Source organism: Sturnus vulgaris, chromosome 2 (genome assembly GCF_052056855.1).
Source record: "Sturnus vulgaris isolate bStuVul1 chromosome 2, bStuVul1.hap1, whole genome shotgun sequence".
NCBI lineage: Eukaryota > Metazoa > Chordata > Aves > Passeriformes > Sturnidae > Sturnus > Sturnus vulgaris.
In genome coordinates, this window is record NC_142244.1 from 9,911,790 (window position 1) to 9,938,643 (window position 26,854).

The 26,854-nt window shown below is 35.5% G+C and overlaps 1 protein-coding gene across 2 annotated transcripts in view; it reads left to right on the top strand.

Annotated features, from left to right (window-relative positions):
• TMPRSS15 (transmembrane serine protease 15) overlaps positions 1-26,854 on the top strand; it is a 52,101-nt gene that overhangs the window by 8,936 nt on the left and 16,311 nt on the right. For both annotated transcript variants that reach the window (XM_088157761.1, XM_088157762.1), the window contains 13 exons: positions 1,150-1,191; positions 1,508-1,549; positions 3,463-3,582; positions 9,977-10,085; positions 12,885-12,994; positions 13,859-13,996; positions 15,074-15,223; positions 17,505-17,607; positions 18,061-18,211; positions 19,366-19,507; positions 23,071-23,160; positions 24,420-24,545; positions 25,009-25,140. In XM_088157761.1, coding sequence (XP_088013887.1) covers positions 1,150-1,191; positions 1,508-1,549; positions 3,463-3,582; positions 9,977-10,085; positions 12,885-12,994; positions 13,859-13,996; positions 15,074-15,223; positions 17,505-17,607; positions 18,061-18,211; positions 19,366-19,507; positions 23,071-23,160; positions 24,420-24,545; positions 25,009-25,140 — 1,455 coding nt within the window. The remainder of the gene's footprint in view (positions 1-1,149; positions 1,192-1,507; positions 1,550-3,462; positions 3,583-9,976; positions 10,086-12,884; positions 12,995-13,858; positions 13,997-15,073; positions 15,224-17,504; positions 17,608-18,060; positions 18,212-19,365; positions 19,508-23,070; positions 23,161-24,419; positions 24,546-25,008; positions 25,141-26,854) is intronic.

Here is a 26,854-nt window from a genome sequence, read left to right on the forward strand (position 1 = left end):
AGTGAGATTTGCTAGTAATTGTGCTTATATCACTGCTGCTTCTGTCACTGTCCTGTGTTTTCTTTTAGGGATTTTGCTGTCAAATTATGCATGCACTTTTGGGAATGTCTGTAGTAACCATAATTTTTCAACAGTCTTCAAGATGTAGCTCCCTAATAACTCTTCTTTTAGAACTGTTTGCTCCTGTATGCATCCATGTTTTATGTCTTGAAACGTTTAATTCCTTCCAAATTGGTTATCCTGTAGTCAATATATAGACAGATATGTTGGCACATATATATATATGTGTGAGTGTGTGTGTGTATAACTCTTTGAAAACCTTTGATGGAATTAATTAAGCTTTTTTTTTCTCTTCAATAGCTGTGAGACCAGTCCATTTATTCCCTGTTCTTATCTCTGCCAAAGAAACTGTGTCCCTAAATTTGCTGTTACAAACCTCAATAACCTAGTTTAGCTTAATAATATTTGCTAAATAAGCATGTTTTGATCAAAATTTGGCAGGAAATCCTCTTGCAAATTTGTGCACTAGGTCTGGGAGAGCAGTAATATCTAACAAAAGTAAATTGATGATGGCCAGTGGTCAGCAACTTCTGCCCACAAAACTTGGATGGGTGACTATAGAGCAAGCCTTACTGCATCTTTCACTTTATTCCTTCAGGACCTTCATCTTATAAACTGAGGTATAGGATCCAGTACCTGCAGTGACACAGAGATTGTTTTCAGCTGAAGACATCATCATCCTACTCACATATTTGAGCCTTAATTTAGACAGTAAAAATAGTAAACAGGGATGCTAAAGCAAATTCAGAGAGGAAAAGAAAAAAGGCTGTGTGGGAGCTGGAAACGCCAGGTGAATCCTCAGTGAAGTGGAACTTCTGTTGGAGCAATCATAAATACACATTCCATTTTTCCAGAATGATTTGTAGTTTACAATCACTAATACAAATCTGCTTATTTACCTAGGCATTTAATCATGTGTAAATATGTACACATACAAGTATGTATATATATATCTGTATGTAAATAGACAAATACTAGATAGGTTTGAGGCACCTAATTGATTTGTAGAGCAATGCTATTTGTCAGAAAATGTACATTTACCTTTTAGTACTAATGCTGAAGTTGTCATAACTCTTCTTGTTTCAACAGGTCCCGCGAGTTTAATTACAAGTTCCCTGACACCAACTTCAGGTCAGAACTTTTACAGGGGAAGACAAAAAAGCATTGCTCCTATTTAGTGGGGGGAAAGTGGAAGGAGGAAATAAATATTTTTAATTTATTGAAATACTTGGGTTTTCACATAATTTTTTCTTATATTTATTGTGACACTTGAGCTTCAGGACCAAGCCACTCAAGGTGGCACTGCCATATCATTACTGGGAGTGTGGGAAGCAAATAATGCAGATATAAAAGCAGATTAACTGCTGCTTAATTCTGCCCAAGCAACCACAGAGGTGCTCCCACAGAGCAAGAAGTAGAGTTTTAACTCTGAGTTTTGTTTGTGCAGGTTCAGGACTATTCACTACAAGCAAGTCCTCAACAACAGTGGGTGAGTAACTCTGTGTGTGTGGAGGAGCAGGGAGGTTGCATAGAACAATCCGAGAATGCAAAATTGCACTGTTCATGTACAGCCTCTCCTCACAGCAGTCAATCCTTGTATTCCATTCTTGAAAATTCAGGATATGCAGGTTTACCCTAGACCAAGGAGATCTCTTCAAAGAGAAGGGACTTCTAAGACTGTACATGCTGCAAAAATGTTACATGTCTTGTGCATGTTGATGCACATATTGACACTAATACTAGCTGCTCCTTTTTTTTTTTCATGTTATTTATTGACTTTTATGAGGAAAATAAAATAAAAAAAGGAAATTATAACAAAGTATGACTTCCAATGGACAGAAAGCTGAAGATGTTTGAATCTTTGAAAACATTCCCCAGCCTTCTTACATGGTGAAATATGGATGATATCTACAAGCAATCTAATATTTTCAAGTCTTATGTGTTTGCTGCCCTTATTTAATTGAATATAACACTTGCAGCACAATTTGGGGTCATTTGCCATTTAAAAGAGAAGTCAGAATGTTTTAGTAGGAGAAGTTAATTTCTTTCAATCCAGGAGGTGGCAGTGCTGTTTAGTTTTCTGAGTTGAATTACCGAGAATTCATCACGATGTATGTAAACAATGATTTCTGGCCTCATGGGCTTGTGCAAAATCTCTTCCTAGGTTATTGGTTGGAATTTTTGTTCTGGGTCTAGAATGCACAGTTTTGAGTCTCTGCTCATCTGTGGAAATTCATTCACTGGCCTTGTGTCACCTCCAACACTTTACTTTGGAGTATGTTTGGTTCATTTTAATTTCCAGTTGGATGCAAAATGGCAAATTTTGGCTTTGTAACATTTGCTCTGCCAGCACTGAGAGTATTTTGTAAAGCACTTTGAAATGCTACAATACACCCATACCAATGCCAGTCTAGGACACACAATGCAATATCATACTTAATCTGATTATAGAATAGCTCTCTGAAAAAAGAAAATGAAAGAGAAAAAAATTTATAGATTACTATTTTTCCTTCTTGCATCAGAAATGATGACCTTTTTCTGTAAGCATTTATTGAAGTAGAGATAAGGAACTTTGTGAATAGTTCTATAGAATTTAATGCAATTTTAAGAATTTTGAAATTGTTTATTTTAACTACATGTTCCTTTTCACTTTAATTAAAGGACCTACTTGAATTCTAAAGACGTCTAAGACCAAAACCCTCTAAAGACTAAAAGAGTTTGTTTGAGTAGATGAACATTTATGCTCAAGGAAAAGATTATTAGTAAGATCTACCATTTCAAGGATCTTCCCATGTATTCTTCTAACAGAAATTAACTCTTAACTTATACATTTGATTTGTAAATCTGAAAAGAATATAGTTTCTGATAATTCTGGTGTTTCAGAATCTAGTATTAAAGGCTCCTTTTTTTAGGATATGCTGGTTAAAAAATCAGATTCCTCAGCATGATGACATGCAACAGTGTGATGTGTTAAAGTTGAAGAAATAAACTAAATTGTATTTACCTAAACCCAGAGATTTTTTTCACTGTTATTTAAACCAAAGTACAGTTTTCTCCCATTATTTGATCAAAAGAAACTGGAACATGTCAATTATAATATTGCATAGAGTAGTTTGTGTAAAGGCAAAAAATAAAAGGAATTCACAGACATTTTCTTTCAGTCTTACTTCAAGCTTAGTTTCAAAAAATATTTCACTTCTGAGAACTCTCTCTATTCTGTGCCAAATTTATCTTTTTAGTATGTGATATTTCATTCCAAGCTTCTAAAAATGCAGTTTTGTAAAACACAGTAGAGTGGTTGATTTGATTTGTGGTAAAGCAACCAGAGGTAAGTCAATTTTCCTTTGTAGTGAGACTACATTACTGTTTGTGCTGTTATTGCTCTCATCTTTATTATTCCAGCTGAATGTTTGCCACCTGCTGAACTCTGTGCTGATGGTGTAACCTGCATTAACCAAGATTTCTTTTGTGATGGAGTCTTGAACTGCCCAGATGGTTCAGATGAATCTGAAAAAAGATGTGGTAAGAATGTAAACTCCTGTAAATCAGTCTTTTTAAACAGGCTTAACACTGTCAGTAGTTTGTAAATAGTTTATGGGTAATAAACTGCACAGTTGAAGTCCAAATCAATTCTACTAAAAATAATAAGAGTGATTTTTATAATCTTTATCTTGCAAGAGGAAACAATGTTCTGTAAAATTCTCATGAGTTAAGAATATGCGTAATAAATAATGAAATATTAGAGCCTTTCTGTTTTAATATAAAGTTGCATAATTTTTGTCTTACTATAGAAATATTAATGACATAAATAATATGTAAATTGCAAAATAATATAGAAATTTAATATGAACATTTGCATCAGTAATATCAAACAATGTTGAGACCAGATGGCCTCCACAGGTCCCATTCAACCTCAGCCCATCTATGATTCTATGGAACCCCACTGGAGTTTAGCATAAAGAGATTTTATCCTGCAGTGCAAGTCAGTTTGTTTACCATTGTCTTGTCTTTGAGTACTGTGTCCATTTCTGGGCCCCTCACTACAAGAAGGACATTGAGGGGCTGGAGAGGGTCCAGAGAAGGGCAACGAAATTGGAGAACAAACCATGTGAGGAGCTGGGCGGCCTCAGCATGGAAAAAAGGATGCTCAGAGTCACCTTGTCACCCTGCACCACTCCCTGACAGCAGGGTGGAGCCAGGTGCAGGCTGGGCTCTTCTCTCAGGCAGCCAGTGACAGAACGAGAGAAAAGGGACTCAAACTGTGCCAGGGGACGTTCAGGTTGGACATCAGGAAGAATTTATTTGCAGAAATGCTTGCCTAGCATTGGAATGGGCTGCCCAGGGAGGTGGTGGGGTCACCATCCTTGGAGGTGCTTGAGAAACGACTGGTCATGGTCTGGTTGGCAAGGCTGAATTCAGTCACCTTGGAGGTCTTTTCTAACCTAAGTGATGCTACTCTGTGATTCCATCTGACTTCCTGATTTCCCCAAGACTCTTTCTGTACCAAGGGGTTTGACTGCAGTGCTCCTTGCCAGACTCCTCTGCAGTTTTGCTGGGGAGGCACCCAGGTTAATGCAGCCTGCGTTGCTCTCCACAGCCTCAGCTCTCAGCTAAAAGTCTGTCAAGTTGTCTTGCAAAGAGAACATTGCAAACGTTTTAGGAGTAATGGGAGCAATTACCTCTCTGAGTGTTCTGTTTGCTTGCTTGTTTGTTTGTTGGTTTGTTTTTTTAAATATAGAATTTGGTGCTAGAAATATGGAAAGCTTCTTTCTATTCTGCTGTGAGAAGAGGAAAACAGTGAGGGCAGTCTGCTTCAAGCTTTCAGAAACACGTGAAATGATGGGCTCTAAAAACAAACAAGCAAGTAAAAGACCAATTATGTTTTCAAAGAACCTGAAAGCTTGATCCTGAAGGTTTGTGACAGGCTGAACCTCTCTGTCATGTGCAATTTTCTTCAGAAAAAAAGAAAAGGGAATTGCAGATTCCCTGCCCATTACCTACATTTGTTTCTGACTGCAGTCAGCTCAGAAGGGAGACTTGGCTGAACATTTTGGGGAAAATATCCATCAAAATACTTCAGTAGTATATCCACTGAAGCACATCAAAATGTCTACTTATTATAACAACTGCATCTAGCTAGATCATAATAATTATTGCCTCTGAACTGGTTCTTCAACAATTGAGGAAATCAGAAGGTCCTAAGGTTCAGCTAGGCCTTAGTTCCATGGAAAGCATTAGGTAACCTAACCCCAAGAAGTTATCCAGTCATTCATTTCTATTAACATATTTTTTCTTTTCTTTTTTTCTTTTATTTTATTTTTTGAGACAGCAATCTTATTGAGGATATTTGTTAATTTTTTTTTGTATTTTTAATTAAGAAAAATGTAGACCCTGATATTCATAAAATAAATGCTTTTCATAAAATGAATGCTTTTTACTTGCCATCATAGAATCACAGAATGGCCTGGGTTGGATGGGATCTTAAAGATCATCTCATTCCAACCCCCTGCCAGCTACAGGGACACCTTCCTCTAGACCAGGTTGCTCAGACCCCCATCCAGCCTGGCCTTGAACACTGCTAGGGATGGGACATCCATGCAGTCTCTGAGCCACCTGATCCAGAAGTTTTTCCTAATACCTGATCTAAACCTATTCTGTCAATTTGAATCCATTTCCCCTTGTCCTGTCACTCCATACCCTTGTAAATAGACTCTCTCCATCTCTCTTGTAGGGTCCCTTCAGAGGAAGGCCACAATTAGGGCACCCCAAAGCCTTCTTTTCTCCAAGTTGAATAATCCCAATTCTCTCAGCCTTTCCTGATAGCAGAAGAGTTCCATTTCCCTCTGATCACCTTGGTGGCCTCCTCTGGACTCACTCCAGCAGGTCAATGCCCTGACTAGGTCTGAATTTACAAGTTCCATCCACATTTTATTGAAGATATTACATTCATACCTGTTTTATATGACAGAGTTTAATTGATATTATATATTGGCAGATACAGGCAAAAATAAGCTCAAATACTTGAAATTAAAGCTGTGTACACATGACTCAGCTGTGCCTTGGAGGCCACACAGTGGTTTAAGTTATGAATTGTGCTTGAGTAGAGCTTTTCAGCTGAGGCATAAAATCTTATGTACATGGCTTTTGGATGTGATTTGCACATCTCCCCAAATATCTACGAAATATAATCTGTGAATGTTTTCCCCTTTGTTACTCAGGATGTTATTCCTCATTTGAGCACAACTGAGCTGAAAATTTCAGGAATGTGCATACGTAGTAAAGGTAGTAAATGAAATAAGTACAAATAATAAAAGTAATGAAAGCAAAAATAAAAGTATTAAATAAATATTAATAAGAGTAAAAATAGACAGTGTCATAGGGAAAACAGCTGTAGTTACAGTCCAGAGAGCTGGGTGATTTGTCCCTGTTCCCTGATGCCTGGTATTTCCAACCAATTTGGTCAGTTACCACTAGTGCAGCATTTTTGGCTCATAACCTTAGAGAAGTACAGTTCTGGCTGAAGGACAAATTATTGATCCATGTTTCTTATATTACATTTTCAGTCTTTTCTATCTGAAACCTCAGAGCTTCTCTAATTTTATGTATGTAAGTTTCTTAGCAGATTTTATAAAACCAGTGGAATGAGAGGTAAGAAGCTGGATGCACCTTTGGGATACCTGCTAATTTTTCCACCTCTTTAACGTTTCACTTTTGTCCCATTCCTAGAGAAACTCAATATGGTCACATGAAAGCTAAAATGGTTTAGTTTTTCAAAAGTTCTTCAGAGTTTCACAATGAGATTCATGACCAGTTCATAATTCATGCTACAAGTGCTCCTGCACACAAAAGATTTGCTGTCCTCTAAAAAACTTGGTTTGTCTTTCATCTTGATTATTATTCCCTCTAGTATTTCTGATTTCATAATGTCAATGGTCTAGAAACAAAAGATTAAAAAGTGAATTTTACTCTCTCTTTCCTGCATTAGAGAGAATTCAGTAAAATCTCAGATTCTCAAAAGAGATTCAGACAACCAAACACCCTTTTTGTTGTTTGTTTTATTGATTAAAATTATCTTGAAAGGTTTCCTTCTGGCTCTGCAATGCAGTGCAGTAACAAAAGGCTTCACAAAAGTAAAACTAGCAATTTCAGTGAAAGGGTCTCTAGAGAAATGTGAAGCCTGAACAGCAGCTACTAATAATGACTGGCATTGCTGTAAAGCTGCCATGTAGCTCGTAGGGTACAGAAAGGGAGACTGGAGGCTGATCCCAGGAGGGGTTTGTGCAGACTCTTTGCAGTTATTACATGTCTAGACTATCATCTTGTGATTACTCACCTCACAGCATCACTACAGCACCGAGAGAGATTAATCAGAAAGTAATGAACTGGCCTTTGGCAGAGAAAGGTCCTGTCAAGTGAAATATGTGGATTTGATTTGACCAGTTTGGGGAGCTTCTCCTTCATTTTTAAGGCTAACAGGATAAAGTGCCATGTATGGAACAATAGTAAATAGAAGTGGGCAGCAAGGTACATGTTGGGGAAAGAGAGGAAGTGGTTCCTACAAAGGAAATCTCCTATCTCCTTAGGAGAGCTGCAGCTTTTCTTTGGGCTCCAGGAAGAGGCAAAATGGAAAAACTTCCATGCCCCTGCCCATCTTTGACCACAGCTGATTTCTCCCTGCAAGGAGAAAGCGCTGGCAGGTTCTCTAGGGAGAGACCAGTCCCTGATCTCTTCCTGCTCATTCCTGACACAAAAAGCACTGGCTGTTGCTAGACTGTGGATGATACCTAAGGACCTTTCCCAGAGTCTTGTTTTCCTGTTAGAATTTACTCACTGTCTCTTAAGAGATAAGGAACAAATATAAGAGAACAATAAGATTAGAATAATCATAATAATAGGGGACTGTAACATCTCTCTTATGAGGAAAGGCTGGGGGAGCTGGGGCTGTTCAGCCTCAAGGAGAGACAACTGAGAGGGAACCTCATCAATGTCTGTCAGTGCCTGCAGGGAGGGGTCAGAGCATGGACCAGGCTCTGCTCAGTGGTGTCAGCAATGGGACAAGAGGCAAGGGGCAGGAATTGATGCCCAGGAAATTCCACCTGAACATGAGGAAGAATTTATTCCCTGTGCAGTGACCAAGAACAGATCACCCAGAGGGTGTGGGGTCCCTCTCACTGGAGATATTCCAGAACCATCTGGATGTAATCCTGTGCCATGTGTCCTGGGATGGCCATGCTTGAGCAGGGAGGTTGGACTCACTGTGGTCTCTTCCAATCTGACCCATTCTGTGATTCTAACAGAAATGAATGAGCAAACACTTGTCATTTATTTTATTAGAACAGTATGCTTATCTTTTTTATTATTGTTTATACTATAAAATTCCTTTTAGATCAGATTATAACTGTACCACTTTTTTGTAATATTCATTGATAACAAGCTGGGTACTTTCCTTCTTCACACACTGATTTTCTTACTGGTAGGGACAGGAAATATGTGAATTAAAGTGGAGACAAAAAGTACTTCTATCATAATACCCAGCTCTAATGCTAATATAGAATAATAACTATCATTCATGGACCTTTTCTCTCTATGTATTTAAAATCTATGTGCTCTGTTTTATTCTCAAAGATTGAAAAGGGAATATGTTTCTATTTCAGTTTATGCATAAGGCGTGTTGGCAAAGTTCATTCTGCAGTCTTTATGTATGGTGTATGGCTGCCTGAAACAGAACTTAATTTTTATTTTGTGTTTGCTAAAGTGATAGGTAGAGAGAATTTTATACTTATAAAATGAACACACAAGGAGCTCCAATCTATTCTTGTATATATCATTTCCCAGCGGAGGATTATGCTCAATAAAATTTCCATTTCATTTTAATATGATTGGTTATTCGTAATTTGGACCATCATTATAAGTATGATTTCATTTCTGAAATTAAAAGCTCTGTATAATTTCTGATCATCTTCCTCAAATCGATGAACTTGTCCTTACCTCTCCAGATAATAATTTGTGGTATTGATTTTATCCTTATGTTAAAGCTCTATGATATTTTTGAACAACTGAAGAGAAAACATCACTAGATAGATTCCTAACAAAATGTTCAAAAGATGAAGCAAAACCTTCAGCAGTTCTTCCGTGTTGCTGAAATAAAACAATCTCTACATGAATTATCATTTCCAATCTTGCTGAGGCTTAAAGCACTTTTCTTTCTTTCCCTTTTTTTTTAAAGTGAAGAACTTTCATAGAATGGAATACCAACACCAAGGAAACAAAACTAATAAAAGGCCTTTGAAAAAAATAGATGATGATAAATGACATTTACCTCAGCTGAATGAATTCAATAGCTGGCAGGAAACTTGGGAGATCCACTTATCTCTTTGAGCACTCAGTAATATATAGGGCGAGGAACTAGGAAGCTCATAAAAGTAGAGATAACAATAGTCAACCATTTCCCCTTTTGCTTTTATTCAGATGATATTAAATTGTCTCTGGTAGTACAAACACAGTTTTCTGATTTAAAGTAGTTGTAGATAAGAACTGGCAAGGCAAGATCCTGTTTCCTTGTAAAAGTATAGAGTAAAATGGAAGAAATAATTGAATTAGCTAAATCCTGTTGCTGGTTTTGAATTATTTGGATTGGTTTAGACTAGTTTGGATTAGTTGGATTGTGTCTAATTTGAAAGTGAATTTTCTGTACTTTCTGTACTTTTCTTCTCATATGGTACTTTGAGCTCAAACAGTGATAACAATTAGAAATGGGAATAAGTTGAAGTGTATTTTACTTTGTTTTCCTATTGTTGCTTACAAAGCAGTTCCAAGGTAATCCATGTAAACCAATATCCATGGTCACCCACATTTTGGCTCTGATTCTGTTTTTCAAATGTCATTCTGCCAAATGTTCTTCATTATATCTTTACAGCTGCAGTTTGTGATGGAAAATTCATGTTGACTGGTTCCTCTGGGTTTTTTCACTCTATGAATTATCCAAACCCATATAATGAAAACATTGCCTGCCAATGGATAATAGTGTAAGCCATTTTCCAATAATTTTATATGTAGCATTTTTTTGATTATGAGGTGATCTTGTTTCCTGCACAAAAGTCTTATGCCATTTGCTTTTATTCCCAAATACACCAGCTCAGAAAAAATGTAATACTATTTTCTCCTTTGTATTTATGTAATTTTTCTTTGAAATCCTTCATGAATAAGCTCCATAACTATATCAATAATTTTTCCACTTAGAAAAGTTCTTAGGTACAATTTTGGGAAATCTTGTGTGTTATATACATGCAGAGGAACATAAGTGTAAGTTCAAAATAAATCACATAACTCAATTAAATAATTGCAAGATTTTTTTTATTTTTTTTTCAAAGGATTATATTAAATAGCAGTCTTCAGGTAATGACTTCATGTGATATAACTCTTACTTACTAGAAAGAAATTTCAATAATTCCATTGTCACTTAGGTGTAAAGGTTTCATGTGTTGAGTACTTGCATACCTATGTAATTTGGGGCTATGTTTTAGAATTACATGGTTATAGTTTAATATAATAGCACCAAATGTGGTGGATTTTTTTTTTGTTGTTTTTGTTTTGTTTTGTTTTGTTTTTTGTTTAATCAAGGATGTATACCTACAGACAGGAACAACTGTTCAATTTTCACTCTCTAGGTCCAGTTCTTAGGCCAGGGAGAATAAAAGATAGCAACACTAAAATTTCATAATAGTGCAATTGCCATAAATCTCATCCAAAAAGTATGAATCTAAAAAACTTAAATGAGCACAAGTTAGACAATCCTAAAAATTCCTCCTATGACTTCCAATTCAGAATTTACTGCTTTGAAAGGCAGTAATTCTTATTGTGGTACAATTCTGTGTAATCATGCTTGTTCTTTGATTCTGAGAAGTATTAATTTGGCAGAAGATTTCAAAGGAGATTAAGAAATTGCCTTTAAAACTGGAAAGAGTTTGGGCTTCTCTTTCCAAAGACTTCTTTGAAAGTACTAGGCTTTGATTTTGTTTAGAACTTTCATCTTCACCTTGAAATTCTGTTTTTCCTTCTGTTTAGTACATTTTTTTCCTTATCATCTTCAGTGGTACTGTATACCAGTAATTATTGACAACACCTGGCTTTAAAATATAGGTGTGTCCCAGGAAAAGAACGAGATTTTTTTTTCCTTCAGAATATGTCTGCCTTGTTCCTCATTTCATGTCATTGCAGAATTTGAGCACAGTAAATAAACAAGGCCCAAGTGCCTTCCTTCCTTCTAAACTGTTCATGTTGCTCCAAGTGCTGCTATAGCTGCAAGAAGCATTGTATTAGGTAGATATCTATATCAGGTATGTAGCTAATAAAAACTTCATTTTGAAAAGAATTATGAGCAATTGCAAATATTACAGTCGAGGTTCTGCAGATATGTGTAATTAAAGATTGAAAAATGACAAAAATAACCATCTGAATTTATTCTCCACTTACCTGCTTTAAAAAAATCTGGCAACACTGAGAGTAAAGTCCTAAGAAATTCAAAGTTGCACTCAGATTTTGTCTTTCTTTCAGAGTTGTTTCCATGAGGAAACCTTTTGGGTTTCCAGCAATCTATGTTTTTTATTACCCTATAAAAACGTGTTAAAAGGCAACCTCTAATACATCTGATATTGGATTATTCTTGTGCCTGCCTTTCTCTAGAAATATTTCCTCATTGCCTTTTCGAAGAGCTTGTACATTTTAATGCCATTTAACTCCAAATGAAGATCCAATCTCCTCTCCTTCTAAAAGAGAAATATGCTCAATATTTCCCTGAAAGTTTAGCTTCCTGCACCATTCAGCTATATGTTTTAATCTTTTCTAACCAAGACTACTTCTTCCCTCTGGAGAAATATAAAATAACATCAACAACAACAACAACAACAACAAAATTAAAAGGCAAAATATCCAAGTATTTACTTAACATTTCTCTACTAATAATTACTGATAAGCACCAGCAGATTGCTGTTGAAAGCTTATTTTCATTTAATCTCTCAATTCCAAAAAAACCCCACCAAAACAAAAAAGCCCCACACATAGTGGTAGCTAAACTGAGAGTGATAGTAGTGTTTTAGAATTTGGGCTACCATATGTGTCTAGTGGAAAGGAAATGGAAGAAAAATTTAACTACAGATTACTCATAGAACATAACTGTAACAAAATAAGGCCAAGGATTTTTAAGCTTTACTTCAAACGACTTCTGTCATTAAACTTTGTGTGATGGTTTGGATTTATAAAAATTTCCCAAAGAGTGAGTTTCAGATCATCAAATCTGCATGCAAATCCTGTTTTTTCTCATAAGATGCAGTGTTTTGGACTTTGAGAAGAGACATTTTGATATCTTGCTATTCATATTGATATCTTGATACTGTTCCTCTGGCTTTGGGAAGTCTACCTGAGCAGTGAGATATCTAAGAGTAACATGTACGAAAAGGTGATTGCAATTCAACGAGATGCAGAGAACAACAAAAGCCAGCCAAAACCATAAAAAAAAAAATTAAAAAAAAAAACAAAAAAAACCCCACCACAACCAACCTTCTAGAAAGGATTATCATATTGCAGAGTTCAGAACATTCAGTTTTTAGAATGTACTTAACTCCAGTGCATAAAGGTGTGCACACACTGTTACAAAAGTTGCCAATTCCTTTGGCAATTTTACAAGCTAAAAGTTAGACAAATAGATTGTCTTGATTAATTATCTTGATTAATACAATTTCATGTTGTTTCTGATATTATCATTCGAGCACTCAGTGACTAAAGTCAAAGAATAGATTTTCAAGTTTATGTTTCTCTTGTTGCCTTAGAGTGCCTGAAGGATTGTCCATTAAACTGAGCTTCACTTCTTTTGAAACACAACCATATGCAGACATATTGAGTATTTTTGAAGGATTAGGACAAAACAAGATTTTAAGAGGTAAGTTTATTTTTCAGCTGATAATACTTTTCCATTAATAAAAACTAAGTGGTAAAATAAGCATTTTGAGGTATCAAAAGCTGCTCATGTATGTTTAAGAGGAAGACTGGATTTGGGTGAAGTTATCTTCTTATTAATCTCAATATACTTGTCAATATATCTGGTCTAATTTGACCAGATAAAAACCCTTATAAATTATGACATTTCTAATTGTTTTTTAAGATCTTATTTGAAAGATCTTGATAACTTCATCAGCCTCATGGTCTTGTGGGGTCCATGTTTCATTGGAAATACATTGTCAGAAGTTTCTGTAATATCACACACAGTAACATAAAATGAACTGGTGGGAGAAGTGCTATGAAACTTCCTGGAAATCTTTACAAATATGGCATTGTTTTCCTCTTGAAATACTGCTGATATTTTATCTCAATTTCTGTATTCTACTCTGAAAACTGAGATTGAACCCATTTTTCACAAGACCAAGTCTATACAACTGAATTCCACCAGAGGTGGAAAACATAGATAGACTAGAAGATAGACTATAGGAAGTCAGAAAGATATATTATTATTATTTATCCTTGGTTTTTGAAATAGGTAGAGAATGGGAATGAGAAATGGTAAAAGACTAGCTAATGTCCATACTGGTGGATATGGGAGATGGAATATGCAGAATATTTATATATCAGCCAAACAGCTAAATGCTTCAAGGGTTTGAAGCTATTGTAGCAGGATCACAGTACAACAGGAAAACCATTCCTTAAGAGTCAATAAACTAATCCACTGTGGTTTTGTGACAGCACTGGAAATTTTAATGTGCATGTAATTATTTTCTCTCTGACTGTATGTTTTTGGGGTCTTTTTCAGCTTCTCTGTCAGGGACCAATCTTGAAACAATTTACATATTTTCTCATGAGGCTACAGCACAGTTTACATCTGATTATTCAGAGAATTATAATGGCTTTAATGCAACGTACACTGCATTTAATGCAAGTGAACTAAACAGTAAGTGTTCTCTGTGTGTCTGTGTGCGTGTGTTTGGTGTTTTGTTTCCTTTTTATCCCAAAATTTTGGTGACTTTACATTTTCAGTTTGAGAGATGGAAAGGGAAGCAGCATTTTTTGGTCTCAGTCCAACAACTAAATCCACTTTGAAAAATTTCATATTGTTTTAAAGATCAAATAAATTATTTCAATAAAGCCATACACAGGTTTAAAGGCCTGAATCTAGCAGTGGGATGATGTCTGACAAAACTCATCTGTGTAAATAAAACTCCACACCTCCATCAGATTCCTCTCAGCCAGTTTGTTCGCTAATCAGCACTATGAAATCATTGACCACAATATCTTTATTTTTAAAAAAATAGTTTAGAACAACATTTAGACACAACATTCAGGAAAATACCTGCTTCAGTAAACAGGCCTTGGGAAAAATCTGGATGAGGTGAATCTACAGTAACAAAATGCTGCACTATGGCTCATGATTTGGCAATTGGATAAGTGAAGGCTTCTTTAGCTGCTAAATTTGGAGCAGGAGGTGAACGGGGAATGTGGCTGGATGGGAAGCATCCAGAGGCCAGCAAGTTCTTGTCATGTGGAAGCCTTTCCTGACCTGCATTTCAAGGCACCATAGACAGACACTGAAATATCATGAGAACAAAAGTGATGAGGATGCTGCAGCAAAGCCCTGTGGGCAAAGAAGGAGCAAATGAGGAGGAAGAAGGAAAGGGACATTCCAGGGGCATGGAGCACAGCACTCTGCTCTAATGGTGAGCCCTTTCTGCTGGAGCAATCCAGGCCTTGGCAAAGAAAAGAGGAAGAGAAGGATCAGAAATGAAGGTTGGTGAATAAGTGCAAGAGTATGTAGGGCTACCCTTCATAAATAGTGTTTTGTAAACAACTACAAACAACACATTTATTTGAGTAGTTTTGTTGCATTACATAAAGAGGAAATTAAGTCACTGTGGGCTGGTTTACAAACATATTTTAAAATTTACATTGTTCATCACTCCTTCCTGTGTAATTCTGAGAAAATACTTCCCATCTCTGTCATCTTTTATTTACTAGAAGTTCTTATTCACAGATTATGAGAAGATCAATTGCACTTTTGAAGACAGCTTTTGTTTCTGGATACAAGATTTAGATGATGATTCAGACTGGGAAAGAGTTCAGGGTCCTACCTTTCCCTTGATGACTGGTCCTGAATTTGATCATACATTTGGCAACTTGTCAGGTAAGATCAAAAAAGCAGTTTGAAGATTAAAGGAAAACTTGATTTAGCTTGTATCACTGCATTATGGATTCTTCATAGTAGTATTATTAGGATGTCATATTATTATGACATAAAAATATCAGGGTTGCTGGACAAAATGTTTTATGCTACTGGTTGCCATCTTATGGAAACATACTAGAACTAAAAGAACAAAAGATTATGTAAAATTATTTAAGTGTGAGGTACTAAAAATTGTGATGCTATTATTACACCCAAATGCCTTTTCTGAGAAAGGAATTTCTACTGGGCAAAAATGTTACAGGTCAAAAACCTGTATGTTTAACTTGAGGGGGAAAAGTACAATTGCATTATTAGGCAAATCACTTCTGTTTCATCCATCACCACTGCTGACATCCTCATGGTTGTCACAAAATAATGTTGATTTAAATAGAGTTGACCTACATTTTACAGGGGGCATCTGTGTCCCCAGTTACTGCATAGCAAACACACCAACACTCCAGTAAATGTAATAGTCCAATAACTTAATTGTAAGAGTGGTCATATCAAAAGTGGAATTTATTTAAAGAGACAGTACTGATAGGAATTGGATTTTGAGTGTATCATGAATTCTTGTACCAGAATTAGACTCCATAAGTTGTTGGTTTTTTTTTTTCTGTTTCAACAACAAAGCCAAACAATCACTTTCTCAGCTGATTTGTCAGTCCAGCTAAAACCAGATGAAATATAAATTGGATTTTACAATAGTGATATGTATTCTATGCAAAACTTACATAAAACTTATTCAGTGACAAATAAGTGGAAGAATTGCAAATTATTCTGAAAGAGGTTACTCCTGAGAAAAGAAAAATAGTATTCTGCACTGTATCAGATAGAAATTATTCACCCCACACTGAGTAAATATATATTTTCTAAACAATCTTCAGAACACTGTTTTGTCTTCCTACCTGGCTCCTAGAATGCAAATCAGATGAAATAAAGAAAGTAAAATTTGTTTAATAAAACACTTGACAATGATTTCTCTCTCTCAAAAATGTTAATCTGTGTTAGGTTCTCTGTTTCCCTGTGCCAAGACTTATGTAATGTTCCTATGTGTAATATTACTATTATGTTGCATATTTAAATTTCTGTGACCTGTATTTCGAGTGAATTGCATCATTAATATCAAGCTATTACATTCAGTGAAACTCTTCTTTTTTTGTTTTTTCTGCTCTTGAAAACTAAAGACCTTAATGCACATTCAAAAATTGATTCTGAATGCTGAGAGACTTGATGAAAAGGAGAACTGTCCCTTTGACTATATGAAGAACTTTTCTCCTTAAGTCAGACACCATGTGTATTTTAGTGCATGCTTTCTAAGTCAACAGAGGAAATTAAAGACCAGGTTCAGATTTCAGATTAATTTTCAGGAGTTTTAGCCTCCCACGTGAAAAAAACTCAATAATATGAAAGTATAAATAACAGAATACAGTGCATATAGTTTAATTAATATAATTATAATTATATTCATTTGAAAATTCTATTAATATATTTGCATATATATGAGATAGATAGATAGATAGATAGATGATAGATAGATAGATAGATAGATAGATAGATAGATAGATAGATAGATAAAAGAAAATATGGGATTACACCCTTGATTTGAATAAAGCGAGAATTTTATTTTAAAGCTGCCTAAGTTTGCATGTCTTATGACAAATCCGAGTTCTTCTGTGGCCTGGCCTCCTATAACAACAAGTTCAATTTCCCAGCTGCAACAAATTATCTCAGAAAAAGCTACACACTCAATTTCACAAATAAATTGGGGTTTTGTTTGTTTATAATGCCTCACCTTGGTATAAAATAGTCACATAGTCATTCTCTCACCCTCTCAACACACAATCCATATTTCCCATTGTCATGTGGATACAGATAATGAAAATGTCGGGAAATTCTGCAAAATCTCAAGTTATATCAAACAGGAAGACATTTTTATAAACCCAGGGGAATTGCTGCCTTCACTGAGTATAAGGCAGGGTTCTTGCTGCCTTGAGAAGGACTAGTTTGCCATTGCTTATCAAGTTCTAAGGAGTATCCAAGAAGCTTAAAAGCTCTATTTAATATGTCATTGACTGATTAATATAACTTGGGATAATCGCTCACATTTACTGAGCCAGGAATCTTCCAAGTCATGCATGTTCTTGATGTTATTTTAAATATAAAAATTCTAATTCTATAAGTAAAAAAGTAAAAAAGAAAGTAATTCTATCCTGGCTAAAGTGTGATCATTATTATCTTGCAGGATTTTATATTTCAACACCCATTGGACTTGGATTCATAGAAGAACGAGTCCGGATTCTGAGTTTGCCTTTGGTCCCTTCAGATCTGTATTGTCTAAGCTTTTGGTATTGTTACATAATTCCTAAACCTGTGTTTTGTTTAAGAATATACCCAAAAAACTTTCTTTATTATAAAATATTAATCCCACTCAGTGTGCCAGCAATGCCAGCCTGGTTCTGTTTGGATTTCCACAATCAGTCTCAGCTCTCTGGGCCTGAAGTTTAACTCCATAGCTTTGACTTTTGCAGTTAGCTGTAATGTATTTTCTTTTTCACCCTGCGACCAATATTCATTTCTGTATGAAAATGACATTAAGAATCCCTGAAATGTTTTTTTTTGTCGTGAAGCTTAACTAGGCCTCTACAATCCCAGGTGTAATTTAAACATACAATTAATATTATTTACATGCTTTCTTCAAATGAATCCTAATTCCATAAAACTTTATAATATAAAGAGTGACATTTTTTCATGGAATTTGACTTTGTTCTAATAATTCCAAAATGCTTTTCCCCTTCTAGGTATTTCATGTATGGGAGTAATGTTTACCGTTTACAAGTTAGCATAAGTGATGAGGATGGTCAGGAAAAGATCATTTTTGAGAGAGAAGGAAACTATGGAGACAACTGGAATTATGGACAAGTAACTTTAAATGAAACATCTGATTTTAAGGTTTGTTATGCTGCTTTTTTTTTTCTTTTTTAATTTATTTTAGCTAAACTGATATCAGAGTTTTCTGTGAAATGAACCCAAAATTCCACTGTTCCAAAGATAATATTTATTATCATTTAACAATGCCTGACATCAAAAAAATATTAGCATGCAGAAGATTGGAATCCCCATGTGAATTCTCCCAGTCCCTTTTTCCTTCTCTGGAATTTAAAGTATTAATATTTCAGAAAACAGAAAACCTGATCATGTTAACATGAGATCTGTCCACAAAACAAGAGCGCTCAATGCCTATCAAAATCTGCTGTGGAATATAAAATCTCGATAGTGAGGGTGATGTGAAGCACTTAGCCATGAGAAGATTTAAATTTAAATTGCTTCAGATTGTGAATTAGTGTTTTCAATAATTAATTACAGAAAGTATGTTGCAGATGGAAGTGGTTTTGACACCACAAGATTAACAACTGGCTTGACTTATCTGTAAACAAAAGGAGGAGATTTATTCCAGACAATTCTTTCAGCACCTCTCCTTTGAAAACAATTTCTTTTTATAGGTATTTGGGATGGTTTGTCCTGCTAGAGTAGTTTTGATTGATTTCTGGCAAGCACTGCTAGAAAGATGCATTTAACATTTGAGGGAAAAAATGCATCTGTGACCTGGATGCATCAGATTTCCAGGAAATACGTAACCACATATGATATCAAGAAGATTGCTATACCTAACTCTATTTCACCAGAACTAATTCCTTGTTTGCAGGATTACTTTAAATATGTGGATATTAAAGAATGGTGGAGAAAAAATGAGATTAATTTTAGTTTTTTCTGCCATTAGTTCAGAAGTTTGGACTGATGAGTAATGCAGAACTGTTTTTAAAATTACATGTATTTATGTATAAAACAAAAGTATTGAATATTTTAAATCATGTTCATCATTTAAATAAAGGTACTACATTCCTTAGAATGACTCACTCAGTTTGCATAGTGCTGTTCTCTTTTGTGACGAATTCTGTCTCTTCCCCGATGCCTTCCCCTGAGTGTAACACCAGTGTAAATTACAGTGGAAATAAGAGCATTCAGGGAAAGACAGAATGGTACAGCGTAGGAAGCTGAAAATGGTTCACTAAATTACAAAATTGTATTTTTTTTCCTGAATTCAGGTTATTTTTGATGCCTTTAAAAGGCGTGGTCCCAGTGATATTGCCGTGGATGACATTGGCCTGACAAAGGGAAAGTGCAATGACAACAATTATGTAGAGCCAACTGTGAGGCCAACTACTGCTACCACCCCTTTAGTTCCTAGTAAGTAAACACTAAATCACTGTTGATTTCATATTGCTGTATTTGTGTTTGAGTGGGTCAGAGTTTTCAACCTCAGTTTTATAAAAACCTCTCATCGGCATTATAAAGTTATCTTCAGGATAACACGGTAAGATCGAGTTCCAGACAGTTTGTACAGCTTGATCCAGACCCTTCCAGCTGCAGAGTGTTTTAGAGGAAAGCACAGAGGTTTAAGTTTCCTCAAAACATTCCAGTTTCACAAAGCTAAGCAGGAAAATCTCACAGCTAGAAACCGAGAAAATACCTGTAACCGTCCTTATAAATCTGGATAATTTATAGAAAAGAGAGAAGAAAGATTGTATATGATGTTAAACAAGTCCAAGCACATTCAAAGCAAAAAGCAATACAAATATAAATAGAGATTGTGGAAAAATCATTAAAATATCTGATGAGGCTTGGTTTGTAATTTATTCTGAAAGTGGATGAAATGTTGGGAAAAAAATTTCTACAAAAGTCCTATTCAGGCATGTCTTCAAATCATTAAAACAAACACTGAACATGTTCCAAGATTGCCTCTTATTACATTTACATTGCCTTTCAAAGCACTGCTGGTTTCTTTCTTGGCAACATATAGTAAATAAAAATGGTCTAAAATTAAAACAATAATAAGACTGTTTGCATTATATTCGTGTTGAAACACTGTATGCTAATATTATTATTCTCTCAAATCTGTCGCCTCCATATCTACTGCATCAAGACAGGTAAAAAAAAGCCTTCTAAATGTAAAATGCAGTTTTAGAGCTCCATCATGAGACATGGGGCAGTAAAGTTCAACAAGATGTGTCTGTCAGCAAAATTAAATTTTAATAACAGTAGTAATTTCAGTCATAGTTTCTCAAAATGAGTTTTGGAATTCAATAGCAGTTTTTATTAAAGTAATTTTGTGGAGAGATGCTGATGCCTGCCCCCTCCAGCTAACCTTCAGGTGCTGTGAGTAAACACACCTCACAAGTTAGCACCAGACTAATGGTTATTGGCAGAATAGCCCTGTGGTAAATAGCAGCTGAGTGCTTCTGAAAAATACCAAAGGAATATCAAACTATAGATCTCTACCCAATGCATGGTCATAAAATTTTAGCACTCAAAAAAGGAACATGTTAATATGGCTCATAACTCCTTATGAAAGAGATTAAAGAGATCCATGATACAAAAGGACAGTCTAAGCTGTTGCTGGGGAAAATAATTACTTGTTCTTGTAATTTTGTTGGGACATGCTACAACATGCTATCTGTAACCTGTTTAAAAAAAAAAAAAGTGAATGTTCTCAATCATCTTCAAAGAAGTATGAAATTACTTTGATGAATGTGTACAAGCTTACTAACCCTAATGATTTCACTACAAATGTCACGTCCATAAACAAGACATAAAAGAATTTGAGCTGAGTCAATTTCTTTTACTGGAATTAGAGCTCCAGTAGAAGTCACTGGCATCATTCACAGTGCCACAAAAGCTCCTTGAAACGTAAGAAAGGATATTTTTGATGGTGGCACGGGAAATCTGGATTTGCTTTTGTCTTTTGCACAAGACTGTCGCATTATACTTTCATCTAAAACAAAGATTGCTTTCATGTTCATGTTAATTTGTAATCTGTCTTTTAACACAAACAACAGTGTGGAAAAGACAGTGTACATTCCACACTTCAGACATGTATGTCAATAAGAACTGAAGTTTTGGCCAAAGAACAGAGATACGGGTCATGTATCATTTCTAAAGCGTTGAGAAAATCATCTGTTGTGCTCAACCAAGATTGTTGGTAGTGATTATGATTTGGTTCTCTAATGAATAACAGCTGTATGAATAACTGCATATGAATTTATATTTAAAGATCACTACATATTTTTAAAACATTATTTCAAGACATGCTTAAATTCAATTTCTTCTCTCATATTTCCAAGCTAGACAAAGATCACTTACTAATGTACCTTATATGTATCCAACACCAGATCAAGTTTCACATGCCATAATATTCCATTTTTTTTAAAATGTAATCTTTATCTGTTGTTCGTGGTAATTATAGAAAATAACCTTTCTTGTGAGCCACATGGCTGGAACATAATATACTTATTAGTCAGGGTGAGATTGTTAACAGCTCCTTTTCCTTCCTGAGAGTTCAGCTTTTCTTGCCAGGAGTGATTCGGTGAAATAGAAAGTTCTAGAAAATGGCTGTGAGGGAGTTCAGGTTTTTCTTGGTTTGGGGAGTGTTTTGGGGGGGGGGGGTTTGAGCTTTCTCCCAGTGGGATTCAATGGTCAGACTTGGTAGGACTTATATGTAGATTATGCAGTCCCCAGCCAAGGGGCTGAGAGTGTGAGATGCTGTCAGACATCATGGCATGCCAATTTGATCCATAAGGGGTGGCGAGGAGAGAGTTAAAGTTTAGCCAAAGTCTGAGAGTTCAAAAAAAAAGGTAACAATTTTAATTCAAGGAATAAAACATTTTAAAAAGCTCCACCAAAATAAAGAAGGTAAAGGTGTTTTGCCTTAACTACTATTTCCTGAAGCAAGTGGAGGACCACTGGTCATTTTTGAATGAAGTAATTGTGAACCAGAAAAGTGGGAAAACACCAAAGTTCATTCTCATGGTTCATTCAGTCATTCCGATAGCTAAAATGAAAATAAATAATATTTGTCAATATCAAGTAAAGTTTTTTGAACACGAAGCTGGCATATTTGGGATGTAAACTGCCATCAAAATTATATATTGAAGCAGAATATTGAATATATAAAGTGCAGTTAGCTGTTTCCACATTGTGAGTGCATGTATATGTGTGTACACATATCTACAATATTTACTTTTACAGAAATTTTATTAATTTTTACCTGTAAGTACATATACATCTTTATGACAAAGGTCTTTTCTCCTAGAACAGTTGTTTTAAGGAAAAAGCAAATGACTGTTTTAGCCACTCACAAGGTTTAGCTGTTAAAGGTTTTGGGGTCCTGAAGAAAGCAAAGTAACAGTATAAAGGGTTTGTGGTTTTTTTCTGAAAGTTTACTTGCTAGATGACAAAAAGAGCTTTAGATTTGAGTACCTCTGCTGATGCTGCAAGAATGATTTCCCCACCAAAAGAGTGTCCAGGCACTGGAAGGGGCTCCCCAGGGAGTGGAGTCACTGTCCCTGGAGGTGCTCAGGAAAGAGCTGGATGTGGCACTCGGTGTATGGTCTAGGTGACAAGGTTGACACAGCCCTGTTCATCAGTCAAAGGCTGGACTCAATGCCCTCAGACGTCCTGTCCAGCCTTAATGATTCTGTGATTGATCAGATAACAAGAAAGGCATAGGAGCAAAGTGCATGAATTGGTTATATTTGGGGGGCCACTCTTATTCTTGACATTTCCCAGCTTTTTTACTATGGTACTAGTAAATGAGAGAGATGATATCACATCTTTGTCTTCATATTTCTGTCATGGGTACAGCATGCAGACCAATAATCATGAAAATTACTTCTACAAATTATCATTGTTACCGCAGATTAAAAAATTAAGACAGCAGGTTAATTATGTTCTTGAAATGTTTTCTTTTTCAGCTGACTGTGGAGGGCCAGTTGAACTCTGGGAGCCAAACAGTACATTCAGCTCTGCAAACTTTCCAAACAATTACCCTAACTTAGCTTCCTGTAAGTAATTATTTTCCAAATCTTCAGAAGAAGTTTAACCATATAAAAATAGAGATACTAAACCTGCTTTTCCAACTCGGACATTGTCAAACAACAACAGCAAAAAAATCTAAGGCATATACAGTGGGGTTTTTTAACTGCATTCTATATGTACAGAGAGGAAGCTAAGGAAACACATGCCAGCTGATTAAAAAGGGATGAAGACAAGCATAATCCATTGGAATGGGTCCAGACAGGCCAATTCTATCCTGCCTATTATGTCAAATGTCTTTATGTCAATGCAGCAGCACATAAGGTGATGAAAGTCTGCATTTCACCATAACTTGGTGTATTTGCCAGGTTAATATCATCACTTCTGCTGTTAAATAGCTCAAGTTTTCTAGAGGCAAAGAATATGTGCATGCTTTTTGTAAAGAATCCTCTCTTTATTGAATGTTTTTTGACATACTAGTGAGAAGATATTGTTATTCTACTGATGTTACTCGATTTAGATTAAACGAGAGCTGCCAAAAGTGAATGTTTCAAGGTGGTCCACTACATCTTGTTGATGGATAAAGCAAAGAAGAGAGCTTTGTCATTGCTTCTTAATGAAATTTTAATTTCTTATTCCTACAATCCTGGGAAATTGTACTGGGATGGTAATCATAAGAGATGTCATTTTGTGTTTCTGTTCCACTTGAGATATGGCTCACATTTCCAGGATTCATTCCACAAGTTCCCAAATGAGATTCCTGCTAGTGAGAAAATAATTTGTGCTCCATGAAAATATGTTTGGGTTTTTTTTACTTTCTTTACAAGATTTCCAGAGTATCCACACTTAGATTAAATATGAGATAGTATAGGCTAAACAGAAGCAAAGAGCTATTTTAACTTGAAAGAGAAGCTTCTGTGATTGATTATAAAAATTATCTTACTATCAAATGAGACTTATGTGACAGGACTCTTTGTCACATTGTCACAGGCAGAAAGGAATGAGCTTTACTACTTTGGGGAAATTCACAGCTGACATGAATGATTAAAAACACATATGTATATGTCGTAGAAGCCTAAAATAAGTTTTCAAAAATGTTTTAAGAATGAGAAAGTATAGAATTTTGGATCTTGACAGCTTTTAAATACAAGATTTAAACTTCTTAGTTTCTTGGGTGATTATTAACAATTTAGGAGAATTTTCTTTTTCCCTCCAAAGCCCTTCAACATGAAAATGGCACAGTAAATGTAACTACTGAAAGGGTGATGTGTGTGTGTGTGTTTTCCAGGTGTGTGGTATTTGAATGCTGAAAATGGAAAAAACATCCAGCTTCATTTTCAGGATTTTGATCTGGAAAATATTTATGATGTGGTTGAAGTCAGAGATGGCAGAGGACCAGATTCCTTACTTTTGGGCAAGTAGCAGCAGTGGGTACTAAAATGAATGTAATCAGACAGCTGGAGCAAACTGATGGATATAATATCAAGGAAATTAGATTCCTCTCATTTCATTCACATTTTTTGGGCCTCAGAAATTCAGAGGAAAAATTGAGAAAGTTTACTCTATGTGACATCAGGTTTCCAAAACATTTGCACACATTCATCTCTCCATGCAATCTGTGTGAAATTAAATTCTCAGTAAATCAGACTGTTTTAGTGTGTGGACAAACAGATGGATAATCTCGGAGCTGAGCCTTTTTATTGTTCTATGCTGATTAGTGCTGGGGTCAGCCCTGGTGTTGGGGTCTGACCATGGCAGTTAGGTTTGGGGGAGCAGCTACATCCCTGTGGCAGCAGTATTTGCTTTTGAACCCAAAACATTGTGAAATAAAAATGAGCAAAATAGGTTGAATGTACTCATGTTTTCCTGGTGAATAGCTGTCTACACAGGGAAAGGCCCACTGCCAGATGTCTTCTCTACAACAAACCAGATGACAGTGATCTTCCAGACGGACAAGTCTTCAACGGGGAAGGGATTTCTTGCAAACTTTACGACTGGCTACCATCTAAGTAAGCATCTGAATCTTTGTATTTAAGAGGTTATTCCACTGGCCAAATATATTTCAGAAAATGTGGAGAGTGAAAAGTGATTCTCAGCACTTGCTCAGTAGAAAAATGCAAATGTTAAAGAGAAAAAGGCTGGTTACTCATCTGTACTTTAGATTTCCTGTCAAGAAAAGTGATTGGTTTGTTCCTTAGTGTAACTGGGGCAATGTCTATATCATGTGCAACTCTGTGATATTATGTGGAAAAATGACTCAGTATTTTGATCAAAATATTTTCAGATGTTAAGAGGGCAAATACTAACTATTCCCTATAAAAACCCCAGGAAAAAACATCACATCATTTCAGCGTGTCATTAAAGTGTGTTTAAAGGCATTTGTGAAATATCTACTATTGATAACATGCATTAGAAGAGAAAGCTGTATGTGGTAACTCCAATCAATATTTGCAATATGGTCCTTCTTGCAGCTCTAAAATTTGATCTTCAGTGTGTGAATAATCTGAGAAAAACTAGTCTCTTAAATATTTGGACAGAAGTGTTTTTGATTTCAGCCAGATCCCTTCTGAAAGGCTCTTGATTTTCTTGGGGACTGCAATTAGACTTGTCACTCATAATTCAGCAATCAACTCTCCAAAGTATGCAAAATGAAGCATAATGCAAATTACATGGAACAGTAGTATGCTTAGCAGGACAAATAATTATACTAACTCTAGGCCAAATCTTGACTGAATTAATTAGAGGCTTTGTATTACTTCTATGGAAGTCTGACAGGAGAAAAACAGAGAAAGAAAAAGCAGTATGTATTGAGAGATGTGTGAAGAACCTTTAGCTTACCTGAAGAGAAAGTTGCCAAGGATCTTTTTTATTTTTCTTACTTTAACTCTCAGAAATGGCAAGTTTCTCCCAGCTTTTTTAATCAGGAACAGATTTTCTATGGATTCACAGTAGTAATAATAATATTACTTTCTTAATATTTTTTTAAAATCTTCATTCTTAGTCTACATTTGTAAAATTAACTCTGTTTAATTCCGTTGTGCAACACTGAGATGCTAGTTCATATGTCCATATGACAATTTTGCTGCTTCTTATTCTGCCTTCTCTATCACATTTGTTCAGTCCAAAAACTCTCTGCCTTTTTTTTTTTTAGGCTGGTTCAGCATTTTTGCTGGGGCCAGCCTTGCCCATATTTTGTAAAAAGAAAATTAAGCTTAGCAAGGTAAAATTCTCAGAGTGGCCATTGCCAGTTCTGGTTAAATATATTTAAACAGTTCCATTTTCATAATAATTATGCTTATTCATGATCTTCGCAGCCAAAGGACAAAGACTAATATTATTAGCATGAAGGCCTAGGGATAAAAGGATTGTCAGTAAATAAATTAACTTTAGAAGAAAAGCAGATTTTTCTCTGTATTTTATTTTTTCTATGAAATATTGGTGTTTTAAAAGTAAGAATTACTTGAACAGACATAATTTTTGGCAGTATGCAATATAATAAAAACATTGTCAATTAAGAACTAAATTCTGTAGAATATCTGTCATTAGTTTTGGACATTGAATGTGTGAAAATCTGGTTCAAGCCTTCTATAAAACTTCTAGATAATTAACTATTTCTGTCAGTAAGTCCCGGAAGGGAAGAGAAACAATTTTTTGATGGAATTTAAGTTTATGACTGTATATTTCCTGTAATACAAATGAAGCCATTAACCATACACTTTGGTC